The sequence below is a fragment of the Hippoglossus hippoglossus genome, chromosome 11 (genome assembly GCF_009819705.1).
Source record: "Hippoglossus hippoglossus isolate fHipHip1 chromosome 11, fHipHip1.pri, whole genome shotgun sequence".
Classification (NCBI taxonomy): Eukaryota; Metazoa; Chordata; class Actinopteri; order Pleuronectiformes; family Pleuronectidae; genus Hippoglossus; species Hippoglossus hippoglossus.
In genome coordinates this window covers 6,160,119-6,176,329 of record NC_047161.1, presented here as the reverse complement: position 1 = coordinate 6,176,329, position 16,211 = coordinate 6,160,119, and the positions used below count along the sequence as shown (strand labels likewise).

At 43.1% G+C, this 16,211-nt stretch overlaps 1 protein-coding gene across 12 annotated transcripts in view; it reads right to left on the bottom strand.

Annotated features, from left to right (window-relative positions):
• Positions 1 to 11,325, bottom strand: part of LOC117770257 (sodium bicarbonate cotransporter 3-like) — a 35,397-nt gene extending 24,072 nt beyond the window's left edge. For 3 of the 12 annotated variants that reach the window (XM_034599451.1, XM_034599453.1, XM_034599454.1), the window contains exon 1: positions 5,475 to 5,700. In XM_034599451.1, the coding sequence (XP_034455342.1) occupies positions 5,475 to 5,576 (102 nt within the window). In that variant the 5' untranslated portion in view covers positions 5,577 to 5,700. Of the gene's footprint in view, positions 1 to 5,474; positions 5,705 to 5,859; positions 6,056 to 11,043 lie in introns of those variants that run through there. The other 9 variants (XM_034599458.1, XM_034599460.1, XM_034599461.1 and 6 more) reach the window with 7 other exon arrangements.
• Positions 11,326 to 16,211: the final 4,886 nt, after the last annotated feature.

Genomic DNA, 16,211 nt, shown 5'->3' with positions numbered 1-16,211 from the left:
TTAGGCCCAGACGAGTAACAAACAAAACAAACAAAAGGATTTAGTGATTACTGTGAAAATTCACCTCTTATTTGAAATATAGCACAAAACAAGCTGACAGGTTGGTTCAATTTGTCAGAAGATGTGATACCTGAATAAATGATCTACAACCTCAAGTGCTTGTACAATGTGACATTGACTCATGAAGGTTTATCTATGAGCTGGTTTCCACAAACTAATTAGTCTGTACTGGAAACTATATCCATTGTAAAAGGTTCAGGCAACAAAGGTCGAGTTTCATGGCAACGTCAAGAGGTTTGCTAAGCTCATTAAAAAAAAAAAGAGGTTGTGACCTTTGTGAAAATATTTTGCTTAGTATCAATGTTATGGAAACATCAAGAGAGAGAAAGATCCAATTAGATGAGACATAAATCCGTCAGGATGATGCCTGCCAGCAAAGGTAAACAACATTAATATTCTTTATGACATTATAATGCCCTGACACAATAATTACAATACCCAAACACACGTGTACACACCTAACCCTTTGTGCTGGACTCACACATATGCTAACACACCAGGTAAGCAAGCTGCCTCTGCCTCCTCTTTCGCATTAACATAATTTTTTCTAACCCTAAAACCAAGTCTTAACAGCCCATTAAAAGTGGGTCAGAAAGTGAGAACTGTCCTCACTTTCCCAAAATGTCCTCACTGTAGGGTAGGCTCAAAATGGTCCTCACAAAGATATCTGTATAAGTACACACACACACACACACACACGTATGGAAAACTGTGACCTTGAACATTACATGCTTAACCTACACCTTTAACCTGAAGTAATCCAAATCTCTAATCTTTCAACTAAACCATCGACGGAAAATAGCTTCCAGTTTGAAACACGTACTGGTTCTACCCCCCCCCCCACCCCACAAACACACACATAATCCAATCACAAACGTGTGGTCCTTGTTATTAGTGGTCCCTTGACTCTCTGCCCTTAAGTGCCACAACATTTAGAAACACTGTCTCCAATTACTGCTACATACGCCAACGCGGAAGTGAACGTGCTGGGTGACGTCCATGTGTGTCTACCGCCAGAATACAGCAATTCACACAGATGTTACTCCAGCCAGAACCGCAAAAGTAATGAGGAAAGCAGAATCCATTCTCCTATCAAAACACTGCACTTCCTCACCCACTCCCTTCACCACCCACAACAGTAGTCCTTTTGAAATTGAGCCCAAACTGAGTCTGCATCTGTGGGTTTTTAAATATGTGACATTGAGTCTTTTTATACACATCATTTCATTTCAAAATATACATATCTGCTCTTCTTCTGCTTTGTGGACAAACACACTGAGGCAAGCATATCCCCCGATTGGAGGAGCCTTTCAATCCCTTCAACCAATCACAGAGGGGCAACTGCTGCCAAGCAGGAGAGAGCGAAAACAAAAGGTGATGATGTTCGCCACATGATGAAAGGATACGTGGCTAATATCACGGCCTCTAGTTGTGTCTCAGGCTCAGCCACAGCATGCCGTCACCTCCACTGACCACACTGAAGTGTCATTCTGATGGAAAGCACATACTCTATGTCTATCTCCTCCTCTCCCTGTTTCATTAGTGACTCACAACTCTGAATAGGTCCTCAATGACATATAGATTTCCACACATGTATTTGCATAAACATTCTCTCGTTAGAAGTAGGATGAATGAAGCCATCTGTGATTGTGTTTGTGTGTGCACTTGTCTTAGCCTGTAGCCTGTGTGCGTGCACGTTCTTCAGATGCTTGTGGATTTGCATGATAATGAGCAGCGTTGTTCTGTGACAGTGCCTTGATGAGGAGTGGTAATAATTCGGCTGCAGAGACGGAGAGGAGCAGTGAGAAATTAATCCGACCAGTAGCTGGAGTTCTTCCTCCCGCAGCAGACAGAGGGTGAGTAAACCTGATCAAGGGGGGGTGGGGGGGGGACTGGTGGTCATTTGTAGCCGAGAAGCACAGGAAGCTGTCAAGGAGTTCAGATCCAACACATTTTCGGCTGCAATTACGTCAGAGAGAGGAAATCAACACTGCTTTCAGACATGTACTGAACGTGAGAATGCTAATGTCCCAGCGAGCCCCAATGTGTGAATACAGCAGGAAAATGTCCAGAGAATTCACCACGAGTGTGTGGGCGCGCAACTGATATTTTTTAAAAGCGTGATGGATGCAAATACTGAAAAAAACAAAAGAGAATAGGAATATCTTAGGAGGAAGAAGGGGGCGTCACACATGTAGAAGAAGATGTTTACTTGGAAGGGAAACAAGACTCCAGAGCTTCACTTGAACTTCACACATTTTTCCTGTTGTTGTTAAAGCCTCTGAATTGGACAATCTCCTGCAAACCCATTTGGGTCCATCAGTCCCACTCACCGGTCTCCAAGAATCACATGAACCCATGTTTACGAGCAGGCCACACAAAGCTGGTGTGTAACTAGTACTGCTTCGTGAGTATCGTCTTATTCCTAAGCTTCTTAAAATACCACTACACAAATCTGTGAATTCTACTGTATAAACACCTGTTTACATACAAACATCATGTAGTCTGCATTTGCTGTTGTCGTGCCTGTTAGGTGACATATACACACGTTTAACTCTGTTGTGCCCTCAACCCTGCATTGCTTGGTACAATTTAGGGACACGTGATTCAACCTGTCAAATAGTTCCCGAAATAATAACCCCAGACTGTCACTCGCAAGTCCTCAGGCAAGGGAGGCAATCGGCCATTATACCCACAGCTGTGGCTGCTGTACAGGGGCAGTGCCAGTGGGGAGGGATTGAAGACCAGAAGCTTAAAAAGATAGAAGTCACCATACATCAATGGAGGGCTGTTGACAGAAGGCAGATGTGTCTCTGGCTGCGTCTGGTTGAGAGTCTGGATATTCTCAAGGGCCCGATACAAAATTGGGAAGAAAGATAGTGTGTTAGAAAGAATGTGAAATGATTGAACCTCACCTCTGGCGTGAGGTTAGAATAACTAAAGGTTGTATAATGTCTGATCGTCCGTCCCCAGCTGATTGACAGTCATGATGATGTTCAGCCCAGAATCCTGATCAGAAATTTGTGGTCTCTTGATTGTAGAATAATTTCTGCCATAGTCATGACCTATTGTGACGAGTCATTTCACAACTGAAGGTCAAAGTTAAACAACACTGAGTCTTTAATCTTAGATTATTTATATCTTCAGTTTAGAGGATGCCATCCCTGACAGTGATAGGTCGCAAAACACTAAGATGTCTCACTCGGTGGTGGTTTTTTTCACAGCTATGTTTGACAAGACAGAGGTGTGCAGGAACTAAATTTAGGCCCTTTATCCACTTAATTTGTTAAAGCTGATCCAACGTACCACCAGCACGTTTGATATTTTAACAGGGACAGAGACACTCTGCACCAGCTGCATGTTTTCTACACTGTTTTGCAAATGAATATTAGCGACTGACCTTAGGTTGAGGATAAAATAAATACCAAAAATAACATCAGGTTGTTCGACTACAGTTTTCAAACAGTGGGAAATCTTACTTCAACATTTCATGCAGCTGGCTAGAACCGATGAAAAAGCATTTCCGTGGCCATTCATCTGAGAAAAAGCCCTCGCTTAATAATAAATAAAGCTGCCAATAAAAACATACAGGCCTATTGTGCACTTTGCAGATAACATAAAAGGGAACACACCATGAACACATCAATTCAAAACACAGAATGTTCCACAATATACTTAAGTTTCCAGGCTGCATCTGGGAAAGGATAAAGGGCAAGTACAAGCGTTACTGTAAGTGCTTCTGCATTTCAGGATTTTCTCTGGTCTTTACAGCAGCTTAGGTGGTAAAATCACAGTTGTGTTGGGTTTTATGCATGGACAGGGATTTACGGTTCACATGGACTTTTAAGGCTTACCATGGGTCCATTCCTCTAATCTAATGTGCTGAGGTCACACAGGAGACCTCTGTGTGACCTTGCTATTGAACTACAGAAAACCTTAACTGTGTATGAGCCAATTCCCCCAAAAGAACCTGTGGATGCTTGGAGAGTTGGTGTCCTATGAAAAAAAAAGGGTCCACACGAGGGAAACATTACCCAAAGGATGTGTCACATACTACATCTGAAAATCTGCTTGTAAACGGCCTCAGTAGGAAACATAACATGAACACGGCATCAAACTTATGACATTTGTCAAGGTACGAGTGGTCCTGCCCTGTATCCTGCAGGGATAAGAACAGTTTTATTCTACAGTATAGTATTTGTTTTCTTTGTATTTATAGTTATTTACAATAAATAAATGAAGGTTAAACTATAAAATATCAAGCCTCAATTACATTTCTTCATCATAACGGTTTCATAACGACATCTTGTGAATCACTGCCATTTTTAGAATATATATTGGTCAATATACTGGTATCAGAAATCTTTTCCTCCCCGATGTTGGTATCAGCTGCCAAAAGTCCCTATCGGTCGTGCTCTATTTAAAATTAATTTTATAATTCACTGCGTATCAATTCTGTGTTTGTGTGGGAGTGCTTTAGCCACGCAGCAGTCAAACACCTCTTCAGCCGGCACCCAACCAGCCAACAGGCCTGGTTCCCTCTGATCTTACTTCCTTGCCTTGCTTTGCTGGGAACTGTTCCAACAGAGACTGACGTAACTGAGGTGTTATATAGTGAGGGACCTGTCCCTTCCCATTACTGAATATCTGTCTGTCTCACATTGCCAAATGCACTATTAAAGACACAGCACAGATGAGAATATAGACATTAATACACTGCCAATTAATGTTAAATGATGCTACTAGATTAAATTAATGACATGATTATAAATTAAATTGTCTCAAAACAAAGATAAAAGAAAGAATTGATACTTCTTACATATAAAAGGTGCTACACTGTATATAGTATAAGCATTGGATATTCTGGTCAAAGTCTTTTTTAGAATGACACGGACATCCGCTGGTGCTCAGCAGGTGCTTGAAGACAGAGATAATTATATAATCTTATCAGCCAGTTCTATTTTGCTGACTTTTGCTTGCTAGCAATTCAATTACTTACATCCCTGGAGTCGCTGCATGTTTGAGCGAGGCAGTCGGAGGATTGTTTCCTGTGTCTAACGCCTCCTAACTGAAGATATAGTTAGATGTTTGAGCATAAAACAACTGGGAAGATATTTCAGATATTTCAAGCAAACACATCCCCATCACAGGTTCCACTGGTTGTAATCAATATTCCCAAACACGCTGAGAAGCACGCACATAAACACAAAGATGGAAACCATGCCCTCTATCTGCCTCTCTGTATTTGTGTACCTGGTTTTAACAGTGCCTTCGTCCTTGCAGCTCCCCCTGTGAGCACACGGCACATGTTGTTGTGTCGTGTGCGTTCAGCTAGACTGAAAACGCAACAAGCATTTGATTCAATTCCCCTTCAGTCAATAAAAGCTTGTTTGAATTCAGCTGCCTTGGCAGACCTGTTTTTCACCCTCCTGTCCCTGACACTCCGTGTCTCTCTCCTCTTCTCCTTGTCCCGCTCCTTCAAGCAGCCATAACTGTCGCTGTCGGTTTCCTCTCATTCCTGCTCCTTGAGGCAATTCAAGAGTGGAGGTGATATGTTCCCATTTTAAGAAGCATGTCCAACGAGGCAACAGCTTCTGACTCGTTCACCTCACCTCATGTCTTTCCTTTTTGGTCGAATGTACTGACCACCTGCCCCGTTCATTAGCAGAGACCTCTACTCCACTCAACAGTAAATGATCACACCAGTAATAGAGCACACACACACAGACACTGGATCCCGTTCAAGTGCACGCCACGACAGTTTGGAAAACATGAACACACACACAGGACCAGACGTACCGTGAGCACAGCCTCCTCGTCGCTCTGTTCGTCCATTTAGACTAAAACATCCGCAAAGCAACGGCAGACAGGACGTGAACCACTTCCTTCTTTCTGATTGTTATCGCTCTTGTTAAAAACGTGTGTGTGAGCTGAGCGCTAACAGAGATGCTGTCGCACTCGTCTGTAACCTCTTCCTCTGCTCATCTCTTTATACAGAGAGAGAGGGGGGAGCGAGCCGCTTCAGAACACACGGCGCTCTGCTCGTCCCTGTCAGCCCGCTCTTTGCTCAGCAGCCAATCCCACCATGCCACCATGAATATTTTATTCACCCAGCCAAGAGCTTAAAAACACACACATACACAGCACCACACGGGAGGACATACGTACATATTTGGAGGACACACAAGTGCTCGCCCGCCGAGGTATTCAGGTCACAAATGGGGAGCCGCCCCCCAGCACAGATAAATAGAAACAAGCACACGTGTGGGCCCGGCATTCCTCAGAGGGTGCAATGAATAGAAGAAGGACAGAGTGCCGTATATTAATGAAGAATCCAAATGACTTTCACTTTGACATTCACAACTGTTACCATATTCTCAAGGTTGGACACGTCTCTCAACAAGCTGCAATTACTGGGGTTCATTTGTTGCCTCTCAACAACAAGGGGTGTCACATGAGTAGGGCAAAAAGAACATGTTTCTGAAACTTAAGAGTCTATTTTTTAATTCAAGCAAACACTGGGGACCCATAGGTCCAGCTCCAAATAGACTAACCACAAAGGCAAAGGTCAAACCAAACCTTAAATGAAGGTACTTCTCGTAATGAGGAATAGAAAATGAGCAAAATAAATTGAGAGAGTGATATCTAAAGGGAAAACTTTACACTGAGCTCAGACATTCGACAATTCTGTGAGAAGAATATCAGACTGAAGGAAAACCATGTGTACTCCTGCCAGGGTGGGAAACCTTTCTCCCATCAAGGGCCACTTTCAATTTTTAAACATCCTTCAAGTTGTTGAAGACATACTTTATATGAAAATAATCGATGGCTGGAACTGCTTCTCACTGGCAAGACAACTTTGACTTTGTCTGGTGCACGCAGCTCCATGCTGAGTAACTATTACATCTAAGCAACCAACAGCAATCCCCCTCTCCCCATGCTAATGAATGGATGTTAACTAGCAAAGTGGAAGGTAGAGTTCAAAACCAGCTCAATTTGGCAGTATTTTCTATCTAGAATATGAAAATAAGCTTATAAGTAGGCCAGGGCTGTACCATTATACGGATTCTGTCAGTCAAACTCGATTTATCAATACAAATGTTCTGTGATTTATATTCATAGACCATTCAAGTAATGGTTAATTGAACAGCCAGATAAGCCATTATTTTTAGGGTGCTAGCAAAGTTCACATAAGTTGTATCTCTAAGCTGATGCATGCTAACTACACATGGATCGGAAAATTTGCAACATTTTTTGTTGACACCAGATATCAAACAAAAGCCAGAGACTGTATATATTAAGTTGCTTTCTCCGACTCACTCTGAGTCAGCAGCTGCCAGACGTCTCCACCGGAGTAGACAGGTTAACTTGGAAGTAGTGGATTGATTTCACTCAAGGCATGAAAGGAAGGAGCACTCGCCCCAGAAATAATTTCACACTGACTGATAAAAAAAACTCGACCCCTACCCCAAAGGCTGTGTAAGGATAAACTAAACTATATAACCAGTCGACTGGAAGAATGCATGACCACAATCAGCACAGGCATTTGGACATCAACCTGCAAGGAAAGAACGCTGCTGATGCTAGCATTGCTAATCTTGAATAATCAATATGGTATAGTTAACACTGTGGATCTTATTAAACTGTGCTCAAGTTTGTCTGTTTTATAATTGTTTTCTGATTTTCCGACTCGTCCACTTAAATTTCCATTTAATCGACAGGGAAATTTGCTGTTAGGAACATCTTTTGTTCCTTCCTGTAAAAAAAACCTTTAAACTTGTGGCCTGTTGTACTGTTTTAATCGCGTCACACTTCCTAAAAGTACATTTAATTCCTACAGAGAGTAACAATCAGGCTCTGTGCTGTGTGAACCAATTAGCCTATGGCTGGGTACTGTAGAAATTAATTCTTTTTATCGTATTATAATAATAGTATAGGTGAAAAGATCAGAGCACCGTCAGACTGGCACAGAGGCTCATTCTGTGTAATTACCCATTCAAAGCAGTGCCACACAGTGATGAAGTAAAGTTCATAAAACACCCACTAACTCTGGCAGCAAGGGGCTTAGCCAATAATAGTCCAGGTCAGAGGGCCAACAGGACTCAAACACTCTTTCAGTAGTGGGGCAGCAGGAAGCACAAATGTCCTCCTGGAAAGTTGGCAATGACCAGACGTCAAATGTGATGAGAGCTCATATACGGTAGTGCCAGGATAGTATAATTGATAACGAGTCTTTAGGGTATCAGTGACAGAAAGTATGAATGTAGTCAAGAAAATATGACACATGGAGCAAACGCAACAACAGGAAAGTTGTGGTCTACTAGACAACAAATCAGTGTCATATGAATAAAAGACACAAACCTCTTCTTTGCAGTACAGGTTAAATATGTAAAAATGAAATCAACACTTAGACTAACACACGTCAGTTAAATGTAAAGTCAAAACCACGCAAGTAGCCCTTTCCTAAATGCTAAAAAAAACCTGAGATGACCTTTTGTGTCTTAAAGGCATCAGAAAAACGACTCAGCCACATTACCCAACACACGAGGTAACTTCTGGTTCTCTCAAAGTCCTGTGTCTTAAATAAACAGCAATGTTGCACTTTCAAAAGGGACATTTATAAACACACACGTGTGACAACACCACTGGTCGACCAGCAAGCCTGAAAAATATCAACCGTTTCTTTTTTAACACCTCCTATTTCTTTAGAAAAACTGAATGTTCCACTCAAAGCTTAAGCTGACGTTGTGCATTCTGATGGATAAAGAATTAATAAGCGCAGAGACTTAATCAGGCATTAGGCAGTTGCCTTACTGCCCGGAGGGTCCTGCGTCACACTGACTTCAAGGCTTGGGGGACGAGGTGGGCAGCCATCCAGCAGCTCCTTTTCATTGAACAGCGTGGGGTCGAGTTTCCTCTGACACATGCACATGTTGCATGCACACACATAGAGCACATACCTAGGCGCACAAACACAGTAGTAGACAACCCTACACCAGCATTGATGTCAGACAGTCCGCCTGCCTTTTTAAACTTAGCTCAGCCACCAGTTTCTTTTTTGGGCTTGTACACACGGCCGAGTGTTTGATGCTCATCATCATCCCATCTATGACTGTAAAGTTACACCCAGACCCAGCAGACAGGAAGTGGGTCTCACTTGAAACATCTCATATACCAGAGTGTAGTGGGTGTAACTGCACCTCATGGCTCCTGCATTGAGCAGTATGCTTTCTCTTTCAGTTCAGTGTAGGTTCACCCCTAACTTTGAGCTGAGGTGCCTCGCATGTGGTGTCTAGGAGGTCCGGCTATGAGCGACGACTCCAGATACAGCACACGACAGCCGAGACCATGGCCGTCCACAGGAGTTTGAATCAGGCAGCTGTCTCAGCCAGAAGTTCAAATGATGTGTGTGTGAGAAAGACAGCAGGAGAGGATGGGCGACATCTCTGAATAGTAGACAATATGTTGGTTTATATGGATGGTTTCTGCATAGATCTGAAAACGAGCATGGCTTTGAAGATTTACCACTCTTGAGCGATCGCTGGTAGCACCTTTGATAAGAGGGTGTTAACTTTCTTTTAAAAATATATATAAATGTGATGGCGGCAAGACATTCCAGAGGATCGATTCTACGCAAGCATTTGCCCGAAAAATGTTGCATTACAGTGAAAGGAATCAGTTTATGGAACAATCTCAACAAAGAAACCAAAGAATTCTAACAATTAAAGCCAGTTTATGTTGAGGAAATACAATGAAATGTGTTAAGTTTTGTTCTTTGTTTAGTTTTTATCGTGTCCGGTAAATCGTTTTGAGAGTTTCTTTTGAATGGTATAAAATGAAATGTAAGTTAGGAACTAACAGAGGAATGTGAGGGGGCTGTGGTGGCTTGTGATTTTTAATTTGATTGAATTATTTGCCTTCTTAACTGATGTCTTGTGAACGAGGAGCAGATCAGATAGGCTTAATCTTCTTTCTGCTCCTTCTCATTCAAGATTTGAGATTTCCCCTTTGCTTTTAAAATTGTTTTGTTTGGTCGATGAATGAAATTAACGGTCCAAGACCATTTGAAACACAAGGTGGCGTGATGAGCCACGTTCAACACATAAACGCTTCTATCTTTTAAACTCGGTTCTATATTAAATCTACAATTCAAGTATTTAATCACAGATCATTCATAGAACATAACTTAAAGCTCAAAAGCACATGTGATCGTGCAGCAGGTCTCTAAAGTGCATGTTTCCTCTGCAGCTTTCACAGTCAAATCAGCAGCATTCTCCTGACTCTGAAATGTCACACATGAAAGAGAAGCTATTCTGGGACCATTTAGTTTGGAAATGAGACTTTTTTTTGTGTTTGTTTTAAATTATTTTCCCAGTTAAACGTGGTGTGCAGATCGCATGAATGTGAGCAGCTCGCACCCCCCACTGGAGCCGACTGGGCTGAACCTGCTGATGAAAATAAACCCAAATGTAACGGTCGCGTTAATCAATAACAGATATTACAAACCGCTCGGAGCCACCCGGGCGACACTAAACACGTGTTTAAACTACTTGTGAGTGGGTGTAAGTGCCGGGACAAACACGGCAGGGGACGTCCGGTTCACTTAAGGTCCGTTAATGCGGGTTAAAAGTTCTGGGAAGAGGCTCGCGAGCGGCTAATGCCTCCACTACTTACTTCCTCGAACACGAACCGAGCTACCGAGCCGCCCGGACACGTAGCGAACACCTCATTTGAATGAACCCCCCCCCGCTCCTCCGCCGACTTCCCCACAAGAGACCCCGGGGCACAACTTTGTGTCCCTGCCACGTGTCAGGGGGAGAAAGCCGGCTAACAATAGTAGCCGCCGGATGGTGCCAAACCCGGGGCTCTGCCTCCCCGGCATCCCCTCGCACTTCAGCGGCCGCTCGGGGCAGACAAGGGACAAAGAGCCGTGCTAACGTGACGGCGGAGCGGCGGGTTGTACCGCGCTGGGCGGGGACTTACTGATCTCAGGAGGGGCCTCATCTGATCCGAGGGTTCGTCCATTTCACCTGCCGCCGCTCCTCTTCCTGCCGCTGGCTGTTTTTTCTCCGTCTTCACCGGTGGATGAGCGTGTGTGAGCCCCGGGGCCGGTGACACTTGTCCGGGCTGAGGCGACTGGCTGCTTCCCGGCGCTGTGGACACGCCTCCACAGAGACTGACAGCGAGGGAGGGCCAGTAGGCTTTCGGCGCCCGGCGTCCTCGGCCAATCCAATGAGAGTACGTTGTGATGGAGGCGGGGCGTGTGGCTCCTTCGCCTCAAAGTCCGAGCGGGTCTTTTGTGTTGTGATTTTCTTTAAAGAAACATTTCAGATAATATGAGGCACATTTATTATTATTCAGTTTATTATTATAACTTAACTGTGCAATATTTATTCTGTCTGTGGAATACAATGGTTCATGTGCAATACATTCACTGTTCATATTCTCACACTGCACATATGTTTCTTCTTTTTCACTGTATACATTATTTTTCTATATTTTTTACATTTCCTTACACTTAAGTATACTTATCCTTACACCTATGTTACTTATTATTACTTACTGATGCCTATTTTTGACTCTTGCTGCTGTAATATTGCAAATGTCCCCATTGGGGGGGGATCAATACACTGTAAACCCATGTGTAAGATAAAGAATCTTATCTTATTGACACAGAGGCAATTCAGTTTGCTTTTAAAACAATAGAAGAATCATAATACTACATATCAGACGCATTGACAAACATTAAACAGCGTAGACAATATTTTTAAAGTACAGAAACTTAACTTAAATTTAAGGTTATGTCTGATCGATATCTTTAACCATGCTTCAACAAATGTTTACAATATATCACTATGTTTGATGCCACGATAAATCACAAGATGTGTAAATTATCAATGCTGCCATATATGATAGGGTGATACAGACACTTCATATCGAATATTTCCCTTTTAACTTTGAAGTTCCATAAAGTCTGTGATGGAAATTTGAACCATGTAGTCACCACTATTATTCAATAACACTGGATATGAATCTGTTCCTGTTCCCAAATGAATTGGCAGTTAACTAACAAACTAAATGTAAGCTATTTTCATTTATTTATAATATTAATAGAACAAGGACCTCCATAATAATTCTCCTCATTCTCTCATTTGTAAGGAACAGGCATGATTTCCTACATTTTTACAAGTATATCTGCAATTTATCTACTCATTGACCATTTGGGCCTTTAAAGTGGAAATAGTTTAGAGAAACACAAAAGTATATCGTTAGAAGATGTTCATGAGGTTATTTACTTCTCAGTATATTTAATTTAGAAATGACATTAGAGAAGAATATACAATGCATTTACTGTGTATGCACGTATGGCTAAGCCTACACACACTTTGGAATTCAAACTGAATATAAGCTTCCTAACTTTTTTGGACTGACATACAGATGCCTGAACATCTTCAGTTGTTTCCATCACAAAACATGGACATCGGTATAGGCTATTTCAGATGTTCTCAATAAAACACTGACTGAAACTTTAGTCTTGAAGTGGGAAACCAACAATCATCACTATTCTCAGCAAGGATATATTATGTTGGTTTATGAGCCACACTAAGATAAAAGTTAGACACAATATTTGAACAAAACCTGAAATGAAATCCTTTTAACTCTTGACACAGGCGCATCACCTTCTGTTCTGCCTAAGGAATTGGAAAAAATCACGATGATTTTGTTTTATCGAGCTTTGATTGAGTCTGTGTTACCCTTTCCTTTGGTGTCATGGCTTGGTTCTCTCTCTCTGAAGGACAGAAACAGACTGCACCAGAGAGTTAAATGGTCCAGTCGGCTGATTGGTGGGTGTTCCAGGTGCAATTGTTTATCTAAAGAGTCGTGGCAACCTTCAGTTTATGGAAAGTTTGTTCATTTGCCTTGTATCTCTTGTTTTTGTTTTGCAGTGTCCTGACTATAGTTTAGCCCTTGAAGTGATGCCGTCCTCTATTGTTACTGCTCGACAAATCTACCTACAGACACTAATAAAGATCCCTGAACCTGAACCTTCCATAAAACCATCTCTCCTTTATACCCTTATATGTATTAAAATATATGCAACCACAACTGTGCAATGTTCAATGTACACCAGCAGATGGCAATGCTGTACTAACCAATTCTCTCCACTATTGGAAGTTGGCTTTGAGAAATCAACATGCTGTAATTAATTCACCTTTTTAGAGGCAATTATTTATCTGTTATACCTGGTTACATGCAATTATCAACTTTAAATCAGCTGTAAATAGCCTTTAGACACAACTTACTTTTTAAACCATCAAAATAACATCTGGTGGATGAAACAGAGCTTAAGTGGGAATCTTGTATTTTGAACTAAATGTGTAAGGCCAAGTTAGTTCTGGTGCATTAAAGAATAATATCAGCCTTAGCAATTACCTGTAATGACGCAGGCCAAGAAGCCATTTGAGGAAAACCTCTGTTCCCTAAACGTTCATGGCCAATAGAAAGCTAACTTCTGCCACAGTTTCAGACATCGCCCTCCGTCATGTGAATTCATGCATCATCAAATGTCCCCAAACTTAACTGCAGCAGAAAACAATACAGTCAGAACAGAAATCAGACAGGTGCAAACAGCAGAAGAAGTCGGTTTCTTGCAGAGGTGTGTCTTCCTTTAAATAGAGCCTGTTCCTCACCCGCCCTAGCAACCTCAGGCATAATCACACGGCGGCTCAGAAATAGAACTGCGAGGTGGGAGATCAAACTATCACCTCTTAATTGTACCCTGAGTCTTAAAGATGCTGAGAGCCCATTAGCGCACAAAGACGTGTGCCGTGTATCGCTCCTAAAACATGCATCCACATAATGCAGCTGGGAGATGAGTCAGAAGTTAGACAAGTGGAAGAAGCACCACACTGGCAACCGCCTGTGCTGGGATTCACATAAAGAGACTCCAAGGTGTGGTGGTGGTGATGAGGGGGAAAAGTTTTCTCTTTCGAAGCTTCAGAGAGGGAAATAGGTGGTAGAGTAATTGCACTAAACTTGCTGTGGTAGGATGACTTGTCTCTTAGTGTCACATGTTAATACCCAGTCAAAAAAGCAGATATTCTTTATGTAGCCATGAGCAGCAGGAAGCGACAAATTGGAGAGTTTAACATGTTAGACACAAGCCACCAAATGAATATTGACCGCGTGGGGTTTGGTCCCAGAAGCCGTCCAAGGTTAAGAGTTCCCTTTTCCCAGAAGATCTAGTGGATGTTGTTTTTTCTGCAGTGGTGAGGCCTTCTGACGGCGCCAGGAGAGAACGAGGAGAATGTGAAATGCCCAAATCTGTTGCAGCGCTCCCTCAAAGTGCCAATGCATTGATTTTGACCACAGATCTTTTCCACCTGGCTGCCCCTGCTTGCCCTACCCCAAACATCGCTCTCAAGACCAGGGTCTTGCGGGAGCCTTAGTGCCCCTGAATCCTGCTCAACTCCTCTGGGACACATCAAGGAGGGGGGGTGGAGAGGCCAGTGACCAGCATGGTGTACCCAAATCGACGCAGGGGTGGGTAGATAGTGGGAGGGGGAAGCGGTGGTCAGAAGGGGTGAGTAGGAAACAGGGGAGGAAGAGGGAGGGGTCCGGGCCTGTTGAGGTACGACCCACTGCCCTCCAGAGGGAACACGGGGGTTTGAAATCAATGTGCTGTTAAGTGCAGCTTAGCCGCGGGATACTCTCTTCAGTGTTATCCATGCACCAGTGAGTCAGGGCCCTGCCTGCGCGCCGCACACACCGTCTGGGGGGGCACCAGCACGAGGCCCCTTCCCCTTCCGCGCCTCTGGATCCTCTCACCTCGGTGCTCTCTGCCAACACTCAACGCCCTTCTCCAAACAGTTGTGGTCCTGCTAACTTGAGACTCATCTCTCACCGGGGTCCTGCTCCAACAGACCTGTGAGCATGACACCCGTATACAGTAGTCGGCCCCAACCCCGGCTCAGTGCTGACGAACCGCTTCCAAAGGAGGCTAAATAAAGCTTTATGCAGCGTAAACACCCGGGGTGAGCTAAAAGCAGCGACCTCGTCAGCATCATTAGGACTGTCAATGCCTGACCTCCACTTATTAATGCAAAAGACATATGCTCGGAATACGTACAACAGAATGTCCCACGACGTGTATCTGTGCCAGACGGTACATGTATTACTGTGTTGGACTAAATCGTGGTGTATGGTTATGTGAGCCTTAGGATTACAAATTACTATATTGGACTGATTGACATCGATGTCGTTAACCTCAAGCGAAAATGAAATCCTCTTCAAAATAAAAGCGAATGACTTGATCACGAGCGAATGCATCACAAAACAGCAAAAACAGGCTGTGTGAGACTCACGCAGTCCCAGAGGAAGACTTTATATATCAACACATTGGAAAAGGGGAAATACAGTGTGAAGAGGAAACATAATCACCACTGTCTCCGTCTTGCCCGTGTGTAGGACCCTTTTTCCTTATTTTTTTTTTTTTAAAAGAGACGTCTAAAAAATCCTGACCCAGACACACATCTGCCTGCGGCTGCATTTAGCCAGTGAGAGCAGTAATAGTGTGTGACTGAAGGTGAGGAAACAGCCTCAGGCCTTCATCTGTGTTTAGATGTCAGCCCTCCTTGAGTACAATGTCTCCGTAGCCTCCTTGGCCTTTCCCACATGAAATCTCTACATGCTCGCCAATGATTGGCCTGGGGGAAGGGCACAGACACACGACACGGAGGAGGAAGAGAGCGCTGAAGTTTTACTAATATACTATAAACTGTAAAAAACACTTGTTGGTCCTTGTAGACGTTATTACAGTACTGCACAGCAGCCGGTTTTTCAGGTCTCATCCCAATGCGCATATCTCCCGTAAGTAAACATGGTCTGAATTTGTGGAAGCATGCTGTAGAGGTGTCTATTGATTGCTGTACTTCTTGCATGAATGCTTGAGAAAGACACAATCTATCGACTTGTTGCTAGATTTTTTTTTTTTTTCCAGGGGTTGCTCAGGAATCATCTGTCATAAAGGCGTGGAACATCCATCAAATACGTGATGGGGGAGTGTTGGAGACTGAGGACGTTTGCAGTTTAAAAACAAGATAAATGTCGGTGAATGTAAAACATGCTGTTGTACACGTTATTTCACGAAG